We start from the raw sequence: 15572 nt of genomic DNA on the forward strand, positions 1-15572 counted from the left end.
TCGTGTTTTAAATAAAACGTAATGCCCATTGAGATATTTATGCACACAAAGGATCTTCCTGGACAAAATTTTGCAACTAAATGAATACATTTGCCACTGAAGACTTCCCCATGAATTATGTATTAATAACAGTTATACATATTTTAAGGCAGGATGTTTTGTATAACTCAACACCTAAATTAATCATTCCAAATTATCTAAAGAGCATATTTCAACAGCAGCGTGGGGAACGGGAAGCAAAGGGCAATACACCAATGAAAGCAGCATCATGACACAAACCCTGCCCCATTCCATGGTCCCATCATGTCCCAAAGAAGTAAATTCTCACTCTTGTCATTCTTACCAAAGTACTGGGATCTAATGAGTGCCATTTTTAAAATGTTTCATACCGGTAGTTACGTATAAATTCCTATACTGAGTGTCTTACAGTAACCAATTTTTAAAAGCTCTCTGTACAACTTTAAATGTATCATATTATAAAGGAGCTTGTAATATATTTTAAGGACCTGGAATGGTTTGTTATCATCTTCTACTTCCTAATCCAGGGGTGTATTAAAATGGACTAAGTAAGGATTAAGATAAATTTCAGAGAAGAATTTAATCATCTAATCTAATCTAGAACCAATTCAATGTGGTAGTTAAAGTAACAAGCTCCAGAATGGGAGATTGTAAATTCCAGGCCTGCCTTAGACCCAAAATATCTGAGTGACCTTGGGCCAGTTATTCTCTCTCAGCCCTAGAAAGAAGACCATGTGAACCAATTATGAAATCCTGTCAGGAAAACTGCAGACACTTGTCCAGGCAGTCACCAGACGTCAATATTGACTTGAAGGTATAATTATAATAATATGGTTTGTAATCGATACCCATTTATTGATTTTTAAGTCTCTGTCAGCTGGAAGCCTGGCACTAAAAGGCTCATGTTGCTTAGATTTCTGACCTAGCCAAAGTTCATCTCTCTTAACCCTGAGCTTTAGTGTCATTTTAAAGATTAAAGATGATTTTTTTAAAAAAATGAAAAAAGATAACAAGCCCAGTGGCTTGTTCTGACATCTGAAGAGTAAATAGGATACTAAAAGCATTTCATAGTACTAAAATTGATATTCACTCCAGGCTCTTAAAATGAGCATTTTTCTTCTGGAATATAAATTGTAGAAGGCATAAGAAAAAAAATCCCCTCTATCTTTTTTTTCAACATTCAAGTTCCCTTTCTTTTGAATGTATTCAGAATACATGTGAAATGTTCAAAGCAGCCACAATAATTTCCAGGTCATGCTGCCTGGTGCTTATCCGTTCCTAAACACTGATATCTCCTAGGGCTGCACTTTGCAGAGAAATCCTTTGCTAATTTTTCCAGTTCAGAAAGCTCTGCTAAAGTTTCAACAATTGCAGAACAAAAATTACTGATCAAATTCTAAATGGGAAGCTTAAAGGCCATAAAGCTTTTAGTCCACAACAAAGCCTAGGCATTGCCTCAGACTAATAAAAATTAACATTTTAAAATTATTTTATTAAATGGTAGAACTAGTACCATATTAAAAGATATGAATGCTAAAAAGAATAGAAGTTTAGTATACATTTCCAGCATCTTTGTTTATGCTTTTAAAATGATATTTAATTGTAGTTTGAAACCTAACATAAACAAAAATTATTATGGGCACTGTATGACAATGTGCAAATCTAATAGGTCTATTTATTTATGATAAATCAGATTATATCATATGATTAGTGAGTTTATACATGACAAAAATAATCCAAAATATTGACTTAACGTTTAAAAGATCGACATGTATTAAAATTTCTTATGAAATCAATATTTATTGATGGATGTCAAATAACTAAAGACATTTGAAATATCCTGCAAAGGAAATAAAGTTCAGTATTCAATTAAGTATTTCCCTAGAAAAGTATTTTGGTAACTTGCAAATCATTCTATATTGATTTCAGCAATTCACATTCCCCCCACTCTTCCCACTAAAATGACTGTATATGTTTATATACAAACTCTCAAATAGGTATCTTTTAATGTGTTCTTTTAAAGAATAGTTTTTCCTGAATTTGTGATAAGGAATTGCATGTATTCTTGACATTAGCAAAGAACCCTGCATGTCCAATTTATTATTGTAAAACTGATTTTACTATTGTTTAACCATTATAGTCATTTGTCTGAAATCAGCAGCTATAGAAATTATATAAATAAATTCTTTACAATTACTGCAAACTCAAATTAAACTCTTTTCTGTAATGAAAAAAAGCATGCCTATTGTTTTAAAGTTGTTTTGAATGTTTTATATCCATATTTCACGAAGAATACCTTTGTTGTATATGCAATTATCAAAAATGATTTCATGTTCTTTCTTCAGAAAAAGAAATATTATAATGTTGTTATGTCTTAAAACATTGGCATATAAATTCCTTTGGCATTAAATCCTTAGAATGGAAAAAATGTCTACCAAAGTTTAGTTATGTATGGTATTTTAAAACTCTTAACCTGATATTTTGTAATCTACTTTTTATTGCATTTAAACTATCATTATAAGCATTTTTTCATAAATATTTTTTTCTTCACTCACACAGTATGAGATGGGGTCTATTATGTTTTATATAATATTATATTCTGTTTGCCTGTTGTGGGGCCTGTTTGTTTCCCCTGTCTGCTCCTGCATGTCCCCCTTCCCCACTGGAGGAAACTAGTTCAGAAACTATTCTCCAGGCCCTGTTGGAAAGGACGTGTTTCATTGGCAAGCCACATTTAGGGGTCCTAACAACAGTCCATATTTATTTATTTATTTATTTTATTTATTTATTAGATTTGTATGCCGCCCCTCTCCATAGACTCGGTGTTTTCTTTCTGATACTTTACTTTCCTATAGACTACCCTTTCAAGCTTTCTAGGGTTACAGTTGTAATGCAAATTTTATTATCCTGTTTTAATGATCCTGTTTTATCATCCTGTTTTAATTTATAGGTTCTATTTTGGGGGACTGTGTGTGTATGTGTGTGTGGAAAGAGTGTTGGGATGGCTTGGGAGTAACTGAGTTTTGTGGAGAATGAGTGAGCCGGAGGCAAAGAATGGAGCCCTCTCTGCTGAGTGTGTAAAGAGAAGCAGATGCGGATTCAGATATAACCCTTGCCTTGGTATGAGTGGGGAGCCCAGCTTGCCAGGAAGGAGATGGGCCGTAGATGTGGGAGAAGGGATCTCTAGGGGGTTTGAGAGCTGGAGTATTATGGTCATAACTGGGAGAGGTAGGGGCCAATTGATAAGAACAATGAGTCTGTTTACAGAAACAAATTACAAGGGATGACATTGTGGTGCAAAGAAAATAATCTTACACTTAACACAAAAAAACCTAAAGAACTGACAATTGACTTCAGGAAGAAGAAAGATGTACATTTACCATTGTACATAAATGGTGAAGAGGTTGAGGGGGTTGGTAGTTGTAAATTTCTGGGTATTCATATTACAGAGGACATCTCATGGACTATGAATGTTAACATACTTGTGAATAAGGCACAAACGAGGCTCTACCTCCTAAGAATGCCCAGGAAAATAAATTTATCTCAGCATCTATTGTTGTCCTACTATCACAGCACCATTGACAGCATCCTAACATATGGCATTCTTGCATGGTATGGGAGCAACTCCGTAGCGGATAAAAAAGCTTTACAGAGAATTATTAGAATTGCCCAGAATATCATTGGGCTCCAGCTACCAGTCCTGGACGATATCTTCAAATCTTGTAAATTTAGAAAGGTGCACAACATTCTCAGAGACTCTTCTCACCCTGCTTACAATCTTTTTGGACTGCTGCCTTCTGGCAGAAGATACAGAACATTTAAAACTCAAACGACATGTTTTCTGTACATTTTTTTATTCCAGAGCTATAATTGCACTAAGCAATGAACTAGGGGATCACCATCAGTGAACTGCTGGACAATACTACTTGGTCTGTTGTGTGGATGTTGGATGGTTCAGGTGGGAAATTGAGCATGTTCCTTTGGATTGCTATGTATGTTAGGATTGGTCTTTGGGGTCATACAAATTTAGTTGCATGAGTATATGTGTATATACATACAATGACAATAAAGTATTTATTAATTATTATTATGTGGAGAGAAAGGAGTAGGCCACTCTCGGGGAACTAGGACTTGCTGTTTCAAAGCGATTACTTGTTCTGGCACCTCTCAATACCTAATGACTTGGGATGCTGCCCTGAGTCTGCAGAGAAGGGTGGAATAGAAATCTAATAAATAAATAAATAAATGTCAGGGTTCTGGCCTTAGGCTGCTGTTGCTTAATGCCAGGTCTCTTGTTAACAAACTCCCCCCCTTTCAGGACTTAATTCTGGAGGAAGAGGCTGACCTGGTATGCATAACTGAGACCTGGCTGGGCCAAGACTGGAGGTTCCCCTCTCAGATATCTGCCTGGATGGGTTTTATATCAGCCACAATTCCAGGGAAGGGGTGATGGAGTGGCAGTCATTGTCCAGAAAAGTCTTTGTCTGCATAGAAACCCTGCCCTGGAGATTGTTTTCCTCTCGGGGCAGTAGAAAGATGATCTGGAGTTATGAAACTCCATAATAATTTTCAAACTTAATTTAAGCTCAGGATCAAATGGATTTACAGCCAGAGGGTATAGCCTCAACATTGAACTTTGACTTCTTAAATAACTCATCAATTTCTCTGCATTCTTGAGATACCAAATCAAGCAAGAAGTGATTAACACTCAGACAGGTCCTCCAGAATGGCATTGGACATATATCATTCTTTACTGGCTGAGATTACTATGAAATAATTTTTTTATTTTATTTTAAAAAAGACAAAAACGTATCCTGTTATAGTTTTTTCACTGCCAACCTCTCACAACTGATTTTCCTTGAAAGCTTAGAGAATGAGGAAAGAACATCTACAAGACGCATTTTTGTGCTTGCATATAGTGTTTATACCTTACTCTATAGATTGCTTTGGTGGATGTGACATCTTTCAATTCCACATTATCTATTACAAGGCTTAACAGTCTTAACGTGTTCAGATCTCAGACTTTATTTTACAATAATAATTTGGACATTTCAACACAGCCAGAGTGTTACATTGTACTTTTTTAGATACAGAAAAAAAATTCTGAATGCCTAGTTTTGTCTGGTGAAATAGAAAGCAAAATAAATAGCAGACGTAGCTTAGAATTTAGCTAAAATCGAATTGCTACTTGAAACATTTTCCAATTAAATGTTCTACAGAAAAAGTATAGTTCATCAAATGTAAAAATGATTATGTTTGTTATAAATTATTACAGAATAAAATTATATTCTGAATGCACATAAATTGAAAACTGTTAGGATCAGTCAACATAAAACCATAAAAACCATAATGAAAGCAACTATTGAATATTTTGAGAGTCCTAATCAAAGTAGATGTCAATGCCACACACTTTGGGACCACCTAAGAGAATTAGATCTCATATTTATTTTTCGGTTTTGCTGACTAAATCCCATCACAACTTTCCTAGTTTCCCTTTCTCTGTAGTTAGCCAATCTGCTTAAATGGTAAGTGCTCCTGGTTCTACTTTTCCTTTGATGGCTCATCTTGTTATCTCCAGGAGATTCCAGAATATGCTTCCTTAGAATAAAACTAAGCCTTATTTAATTCTTAAATAATTACAGCTTTGAATGCTGTTTTCATGAACATTCATGAATAATTGTTTTCCCCATTTCAGTGGATTCTTCCTGTTGAAGCCATGCCAATATGAAACATAAGAAAGGAAATGTATGGTTCCTTCTTTCTTTGTGTTTCTCTGTCTCTTTCACTCTCTCACACACACAGGCAAATATTCTGCCTTAAGTTCCTTTCTTGAGAAGTCAAGTCTGCTGCTATGTAACTTCCATGATCAACATCATGCTGCTCATTATCCTCCCTCCAATTTGCCTCTTGCTTTTGTCTTGTATTTCATCAATAAAACTCAGTTTCTGGATCAGATATGGAGCTATGTAGATATCACTAAATGATATCAGCATTCCTCAATAGAGGACAATGATGGGAATGACAATTCAGCAAGAGTTGAAGAAACACAGTTTTCAATTCCTGATTTATTTTGGTTCATTCAAATAATCAAGCACATGCCTTTTGAAAACAAAACAATAATAAAACAAAAATTCTCTATCCAAATTATACTAGCCCTTTAGCACAGTAGTACATTTACCAGGAATTAAAACATGCAGGTTTTCATCAAACAGTAAGAATTCTTAAGTAAGATTTCTGCATGTCCTAAATGCAGATGATTTATGAACTCCAATTGAGTTTCATGTTATGACAACTTGATGAGAACAGCTTTTAAGTTAATGTCAGGGTCTGAAGTTTTCCACAACTTTTAACTGAGAAGAGAATCAACAAAACAAAAAAAGCAGCTGTTGTAGAGCATGTATTAAGGGGGAAGAAAATGAAAGACTTTTAAATTAGATTTTTATCAAGGGCCGTAATTTCAGGTTACACCTAGGGTATTTTTTTCTCGATTTGCTGTGATTAAGACAGTAAAAAAAATAGTCAATCACTCAGGTTTTAAAAAGTACCATGTAAAATCAATAAGATTCAACAAGATGAAATGTAGGAGTCTAGCATGTTTAAAACTAGAAAAAGGTCTAGGAATCAAATGCAAAAACTAAGAAATATTTAGATTTGCTTTTCTCAAATAATATTTCTACCTGTCAACATAGACACATATTTAACCCATGTAAATTGCTTCTAAAGCAGCTGGAAGTTATAAAATAATTTTGATATAGTTAAAAAATAATTGTTTTAAAGACAAAAGTAAAAGACTTGGCCATATACAAATTAATTTGAATGAACACAAGTCTTAATAAATTTTTCAGCATAGCATTTTGCATAAATCTTACATATGATCCACAAGAAAATACTGTACATGATCAACAAACAAGACCAATGCAACATTATTCCGGATCTTTGATTCATGCATGAGAACTTCCAACATAATCCAACTAAATATAAAAATATTATGACGATAATCTGAAAAAAATACTACAGAATCCTTTCCCTGAAGAAAATCATTAACAACATTATCATTGCTATCATTAATGCTTGTTATTAACAGCTGTAATATTAAAGAGCATTAAATACTAGTATTTAAAAATAGTACAGTGGTACCTCAAGATACGAACCCCTCGTCTTACGAACAACTCGTGATACGAACCCGGGGTTCAGAAAAATTTTGCCTCTTCTTACGAACTTTTTTCGAGTTACGAACCGGCGTTCGGAGACTGCTGGGAAGCCGCGCGGCTGTTTTAAAAGGTGACAGCCGGGCGGCGGGGCTTCCCAGAAGCCTCCCGAACGCCGGTTCGTAACTCGAACAAAGTTCGTAAGAAGAGGCAAAATTTTTCTGAACCCCGGGTTCAGTTCAGGAGGTTGCTGGGAAGCCCCCCAGCCCGGCTGTCACCTTTTAAAACAGCCGCGCCGCTTCTGAAGCCGAACGCGGAAGTTCGGCTTTAGCGTTCGGCTTCAGGAGACAGCTGGGAAGCGGCGCGGCTGTTTTAAAAGGTCGCAGCTGGCCTGGGGGGCTTGCCAGCACCCCCCGAACCCGGGTTCGGGGTTCGGGGGGGTGCTGGGAAGCCCCCCAGGCCGGCTGTCACCTTTCAAAAAAGACGTGCGGCTTCCCAGCAGTCGCCGAAAGCCGTTTTTTTGCGGGGGTTTTTTTGGTTGCACGGATTAATTGACTTTACATTGTTTCCTATGGGAAACAATGTTTCGTCTTACGAACCTTTCGTCTTACGAACCTCCTCCTTGCACCAATTAAGTTCGTATCATGAGGTATTACTGTATTTTATTGTTAAAAATAGTATTTTATTGTCAATATGCAACTCCATAATGCTGCTTCTGTTGTTCTGATAAAAGCATTAAGTACCTGCAGAAGCCATTTTTCAAATGTTCCATGGTTACACAGAACTTTGTGTTACAAGTAGTTTATGGTACATCCTCTTGAACAGCACCAACTCTTAGCTGTGCTCCCATTGCCCCCAGCCACCCATCTCAGCCAGCTTTTCTCTTCCACTTGTCTCCACTGGACATTCTCCATTGACAATGGATACGAGCCCTCTGCCCCGGGCACTTCGTCCATGCCCATTCATCCAGATACTGTTTGACCTGGACCTTTGAAATCCCCCAGTCAATATGGTGATAGGTGGCAATGATGGTGCTGAGGTGATGATTGAGGAGGCTGTGTGGGGGCAGCATGCAATAGGAATGGTGGCAGGCTGGGGGAGAGAGCAAGAGCCATGGGGCGTACAGCTGCTGGCATTGTAGGGGAAAGGAGATGGCGGGAGGCTGCTAGCATTGTGAGGGAAGAGCGATGGTATGTAGTGGGTGAGACCCGAACTGCCCACTCAGTGTCAGGCTGACAGGATCAGGTGCAGCTTCCCATTTTGACCACCCACCACCCCACTGTTGTCTCTATGCCTGGACTTGGCCGGATGCCTAACAGGCAATTTGGCTGCCTGCCCAACGCTGCCATCATTTCCCCCTCACCCATAGTGCCATGAGCCACACACCACTGCACCTCTCGCTCTCTCCTCCAGCCTGCCACTACATGCTTACCTCCCACAACTCCCTCACCCCCCCCCCCCAGCACTAGCACTGCTGCCCATCAAGTAAATTTCAGACAAAGGCCCAGGTCAAACAGTGTCTGGATGAATGGTTACGGATGAAGGGCCAGGAGGAGAGGGCAGGGTCTGTAGAGAATGGCCAATGGCTGTAAATTGGCTGAAGAGGGTGGCTGGGAGCAAAGGTCAAGGGTCAGTGCCAAAACATCCCATTCTGATGTAAATATTTTTAAAATAGAATGATGCAAAAAATGTGTTTTAAATTACACACATTTCAGGTTTGTCCAAGGTCTTCTGCTATTTCATGATCTAGGGAGAATTAAAACGAATTCATTAACGTAATGAAATTCAGGGAAGAACTAAAATAGGAAGAGCTTATCTCAAAATATGCACTTATCACAATAGCATTTCCTTACACTTCTTCCACTTGCTATAATAAATATAATTAACACAATACAACACAAAACAACATAGCACAACATACATAAATGAGAATCAAGGTGGTGTAGTGGTTAAGCACCAGGTTAGAAACCAGGCATAGGCACAAAGCCACATGGATGATTCACTGAGTCACTCTCAGTCACAGGAAGAAGGCAAGGATAAACTATTTCTGAACTTTTGTCAATGGATATAATCTGATCCTTGCATCACCTAAGCATTCAACTTACCATTGACATCTCATTACTAAACTGAAACTAATTCCTTGAATATCTTTCTTTTTTGCCATTTTTTGTTTTGTTTTTGTTTTGGAGGCAGAGGAAACATCTGCTTGAAAAAAAGTACAAGCTCTATACTTACTTCTATTTTTTGCCCCTGGTAAAATCCAATTAGATCCATATCTAAGTTTATGGATCTATGCTTCTATTATTAAGAGTATCAGCAATAATGGTGATGCCAAAGAATAAATTGAAGATAACAAAAATATTTCACAATATGCAAATATTTCATTTATGTCTCAGATTAAAATTCCCCATCCACACTTAAATTTATTTCCTTGATATGGAATTTATAATATGAACATGCTAAGAAATGGAGTCAAGAAGTTGGTCAAAGACACATTCCAAATTTCAAGACTGAAGGTATTTTGGTTCAAAGGAGAGAAAATGTATGAAACCACATTCAAGCCACATGGATAGTTCAGAAAATATGTTACACTAACATCATAATCTATGGAAAATGCTTAACTTGGTGTTGAGAAAAATTGGTTGCACAACACAATGAAGTGCCTTAATACTAGCTGTGCACTAATGCTAGTTGTGTTTAAACCAAATTCCTGACCCCAGGGAGATTGTTTTCCCAAAGTTACATTGAGACCATGAATGCTTATGAGAGTGCCACTTTGGAAAAATAGAATGAGAAACAAAATAGACAATCATGCCATCTTTCAAGTATGGATTGTGAAGCATGGAAACAACAGTTGGATGTTGAAAACCTTTGCACGGAGAAAACTGATTTGAAATATACTTGAAGATGGTCTTTAAAATCTGATTCAACAGTAAAAATCCTTAATTCCTACTTGAGTCTGATTTGAAAAGATCCCTAGATTCCTACTTGATCTGGTCCCAGTGTTACTTGAGTGAGAAAGGCCAATTTGGCTGGCTATAAAGTGGTTGGCTGTGTGGCATCTCTTATAAGCTGCAGTACAATAGGCGCTCTCATCCAGTAACCCCATGCACATCCCACATCTGTGCAGTTCAGGAGAGAAAGAGGGAAGCTGACAGAGTTGAGAGAAATTGTTCAAATAAAAAAAAAATTCCCGGTGTTCTTAACGTACCATTGACTAAGCTGGTATTTGCATTATCAGTGGCAATTGCACTTGCTGCCCCATCTGTAGTTGAAGGAGGATGGAAGGAGGAATGGGAAGAATCTACTGAGTAATAATGAATAAAAGAAAAAAGAAAAATAATAATAATATGAACAAATTCACATGACACAAACATTTATGGACTAGTGTGGCTTTATTTTTTTTTTCTAAAACATAGTTGTTTTAAAGTAAGCAACATAATGTCTAGAAATGAATGCTATTACAAGAATGTTACAGAAGTGGAGAACAAAAACTCATACATGGAATATTATATATAAAAGGAAATGTGAAAGACATTTAACAGGGTTAACAAACTTTAACAAAGTTGGTGAGAAACCGACTTTACATAGTACTTCTAATGCCTTTGTTCCAATATGCAGACATTCTTATGTTACTTTTAAAAAACTAAAGGAAAAAATAATTTAAAAATTTCTGCATTCATAAAAACCATCTATCTATAAATGATAGATTATATTTTAAACTATAGTAAAATATTACAATATCCATAATTAATATACTTAATCCATCTGAAAAATACCCTATTAAAAAACCCTTGATTCATTAACAAGGAACCATTTTCACTGCTAAACCTGATAGTGTTTTTTGAAAACTCGAGATAACATGCACTAATGATGTTTGATGTTCCCTGTATAGTCTTGTTTTGGAAAAAACAAGTTCATTATAATATTGTTTGATGTTTACAGTGGATGATGACAGGAGATAAATCACAAGCAAAAAATTGTCAGCAGTTTTCTTTACAAAAAGGGGAACAGGGCAAGCAAGAAGTTCTTACACCAAACACACACACACATACACAAATCCACAAAAGTTTCCTACTGATTTTGTACTGATTGAAGTGAAGCTATACTGAAACTGAGTTAATTATCCATCATGAAAACCTTTTCTGAAGTAAAGGTTCTATGTTGTATTTGTTTTCTATTATGATTGATCTTTTCAAACATACTGTACTGAGAAATACAAATGCTAAGGAAAAATTTCTTGTTTTCTGTATTTATTTTTAGTTTTATTTTAATATAATGCAAATAATATGCAGACCAGCATCTGATTTAACAGATAAGTGATTCAGGCCTTAGTTCTAATTCTAAATATTTAAGATTAAGAGTGCATGCTGTAATCCCTTCCGACATTAATTTTCATCCACTTCCAAAATAGGCACATCCTTTTGTTGTCTTGGGCTGCACATTTTAAAGTCTATTTATAATCACAGACAGCAGGGGACATAGTGATATTATCAGAACAGTGAGCCCAGGGTTTTTAAACATTTATAGATTCTAGCTTTGTTTTAAAACAAAATTAAAAGAAGTGCATTATATCTATTAAATGCTTTAACATATTTCTTTGGATTCCTAATTTATATATATGAATTACATGCATGATATTTTCACCTTTTTAAAAGGACAGATTGCCTGCCCCATAATTCTAAAACATAAATTGTTGAGCTGAGGTTCCTGCCCCTAGTCCTGTAGGGATATATTTGGGAGAAAAGCTGTGTAAACAGAGATAATAGTCTGTCTTGGGATAGAATATTTGTGAATATTGGGATAGAATATTGTGAAACTTGGGGTCATTAAAGAAGTGCTTTTAGTCTTTAAATTATTATGTTGCTGAATCTTCTGAAGGTCTAAAAGCATATGTGGAAGGCTACTGAAGTTTCATGTACACATGTCTTGAAACAATGGTATTGTTTGGAACAGAAGCCAATAAGCAGTATAGTGTCATATTTAAGAACAACAGGATGAAACAGTCTTGGTCATTGTACATCAGGGCATGGAGGATATTATCCATGACAGGCATGTGGTCTGATCATCCTTAAATTTTAAACCAGCTTGTATATTCCATTACAATCTCCCTTTCCTTGGAAGATAAAGTTGGTGGTCATGGCATGGTTTATACTCCTGCTTTAAGGAAGCCCCTAAGCCCCTGTGCATGCACTTTATTTATTCATTTTTCAGGCATTTAATCTTTCTATTAGTTTTGCTATGCTATAAAACATGTACATGTAACAAAATGTAAATGAAAATGGCAAATTCATATTTTAAGATGACTTTTGCAAAGATTTGCCATACAGCCAGAAAACAATGAATAAAAATGGGGATTAAAAAGTAGTACAGATTTATTATTTATTTTCATTCAAATTAAATAGCAAAAGGGGTTTTCTATTCACTTGAGTCTTTTCTCTCTCTCCAGCCATTGGGAGGAGAGTCCTATTAAAAGCTTTTTTTCTCCTATCAAACAATATGCTTCTTATTCTCTCTTGAAGCTGATGCCCATCTTCCTGTATCATATTTGCATGATGATTTTTGCAAAATGTTAATGAGGAAGAAAGACATGCACTACAGGAAACTGAAACACAGACTTTTAGAAAACTTCAAGCATACATACAATGAATGAATAAGGTCCTTAGAGAACAGGGACATAAACTAATGAGCAGGGATATCAACTCCCATGTTCACATATTTATCCTGAAAGCATACCAATGTCCTATTTAAAGAAATAATGTATGCACAGAAGTACTTGCAGGACAACAGCTATTGGAGCTTCTTTGAATGAAACTGTTCATGGCAATGAATGATTCATGGCAATGAACGTTAAAAACTTTTTAAATGTTTATCTGACATATAATAATGTCTTCTGAAAGCTATATGAACAATGTGACTCCTATTTTTTACCTCTTCTTCAGCTGCTAGAGTAAATTGGCAAATTATTGTTAAAAATAGAAAAAGGGAGAACTATTCTTAAAAGATAATAGTTTGGGAGAAATAAAGAGGAGCTTCTCATAGCAAAACAGGCATAAACTGCAGATACTGGCAAACAAACGCAAATAAGATTGCTTGGTTCTTTATATAGTTCTATTTTTATCTATTTCTATTTAAAATGCTTAAACGGTTAAGTCTTAGTCACTCACCCATACTTTTTGAGAAAATTGCTTTCTAACTCATGATAGTGCTCTATCCTGACAATGTTCTTAGCAAAAATTGATACAAGAAATGATAAAACGGATAACAATTTTATAATAGTCTGTTTTGTGAGAACTGTTCTTCATTAGTATTTATTCTCAGTTAAATCTTAGGAATTCTGGAATATACTGTATATCTTCTTAAGTTCCAACAAATTCAGTAAGAAATTATTGGTGAAATTTGGCCACTGCTTACAGTAGTATAGAATACTGTTAGCTCTGAAGAGAAGCATTTTTTTCTACTACTTGTCACCACAGAATTTATCTGGATATATACTATTTTTCATACATAATTTTATTACAGAATAATAAGTTTATTGTCACTTTGAACACATATAATATTTAAAGATTTATACATTTCCATAGATGTATATATAATATACTACAGCTGTTGCTTTTAAAATAATTTTATCCTCCTTTATGTGTAAGGAGGCTATATTTCCTTGGGAAGAAAATGCAGCAATCTCTAAAGGGTTTGTTTCTGAACAGAAATACTAGAGTTGGAATTCAGCATGACATAGTCAACAAATATAGATGTTTATAGATGATCTAACCACAGGGGCATTCTAGTTTGAGTATATTTAAGATTCTCTGTAAAAGGCACAGAACAGACTTTTATGAAATAAGAATGAGTTTCTCAATAATATAGTTATTAATGAACTAGTGATAAAGAAGAAAAATATTTAAATGAGAAACTCACTGGATATTTGTAAGGAAGACCATTAGCCAAATCTCAAACAGTAGTATAAGTTTTTATTTTATTCAAAACCTACAGTAGTTTAAAGAGACTGGGAAGAAAAATAATAATAGTAATCCCAGAAAAAAGCAATGGTGAACTCCTTCAGTACTGTTGCCAAGGAAACTGTATGGTTGTGTCCACATAGTCAACTCAGGGATAGCTCTATTTTTAGGATAAAATGGTTTGGCTTTTTGGGCTGGAGATTAAAGTAATTGTCACATAACTTCCCATGGAACAGAATCAGCTTTTTTCCAAAAAACATGTCACATGGGAAACATTCTTAGCTTGCCTGTAGATATTTTATTAGGTCTAAATGTTCATTTCCATGGATAGAAGCATTTTCCATTCACCGAGGTAGAATTAGACTCCCACAGCCAATTATCGATGAAAGAATCCTTCTTCTTTTCATGGAACTGAATATTTGAATCCAACTCTATATTGCAAACTTAAACTACTTCATGTTAGCTATAAAACACTTAAGTCATGCAGGACTCTTAATCTCTCTGCTTCTGGCAAGCAGATAAAATCTCTAAAATAAAAATCACGAGCAATAAAATATGATAAAACTTTAAGTAAGTAGCGGTTTAAATTAAAAAGTTAAATATGCTTCAATTTATGCTTCATATTCTGATATTACAATTCAATTTCTGCAGATGAAAGAATTATTATAGTGATAATTTATTTTTAATGAAGCAATGAACTTATCATTCTTTATACAACTTCAATTTGAAAAGAATTTTATGTATATTAATACAGAATGAATCTTGCAAAGGAGTATAGCTAATTTAAGATCACATTCCCTTCTCGTATTTTAAACCATCCATACTAAATATCCAATGCACACATGGTTCAGGCAACTCACAGCCTTTAAAAATCAGGACTAAATTCACTGGACTAAGTTACAGTAACATAAATTCAAGTATTCCTATATAATAAATTTGAATATCAGGTCTATGTTATAACTTTAGATATTCTTTTGAGAATATTTTGGTTGAATTTTACCTTTTTTATCTTTTTTCTCCTCTTCCTCTCCAGCACCGAGTAGAGTAAAGATGATGCCTGTTTGAGAATTGACTCCCACCGCAGTAACCAGCATTCTTCCTGAGCCTTCCATGACATGGGTACCTTAAAAGATATTTAAAATATAGATATTAATAATCAGCACATTAAAGCTATTAGCTTATGATAAAAAGTTACAGTGGTGTGTCTAGTATTCTCCAAGCTTGGTTGTTTTCTTGTAAACGTTTCATTGCCACATTATGTAACATCAATTACCTTGTTACTAGTTTGGTAAAGAAACATTTGCAAGAAAATAACCAAGCTCAGAGAGCAACAGAATAGAATAGAATAGAATAGAATAGAATTTGTATTGGCCAAGTGTGATTGGACACACAAGGAATTTGTCTTGGTGCATATGCTCTCAACGTACATAAAATAAAATATACATTT

General features: G+C 35.2%; 1 protein-coding gene across 4 annotated transcripts in view; it reads right to left on the bottom strand.

Annotated features, from left to right (window-relative positions):
* Nucleotides 1-15572, bottom strand: part of ATP2B2 (ATPase plasma membrane Ca2+ transporting 2) — a 169218-nt gene that overhangs the window by 80093 nt on the left and 73553 nt on the right. For 2 of the 4 annotated variants that reach the window (XM_070735780.1, XM_070735779.1), the window contains exon 5: nucleotides 15126-15248. In XM_070735780.1, the coding sequence (XP_070591881.1) occupies nucleotides 15126-15248 (123 nt within the window). Of the gene's footprint in view, nucleotides 1-10377; nucleotides 10491-15109; nucleotides 15249-15572 lie in introns of all 4 variants that reach the window. The other 2 variants (XM_070735778.1, XM_070735781.1) reach the window with 2 other exon arrangements.

The sequence above is a fragment of the Erythrolamprus reginae genome, chromosome 2 (genome assembly GCF_031021105.1).
Source record: "Erythrolamprus reginae isolate rEryReg1 chromosome 2, rEryReg1.hap1, whole genome shotgun sequence".
In the NCBI taxonomy this organism is placed as follows: Eukaryota; Metazoa; Chordata; class Lepidosauria; order Squamata; family Dipsadidae; genus Erythrolamprus; species Erythrolamprus reginae.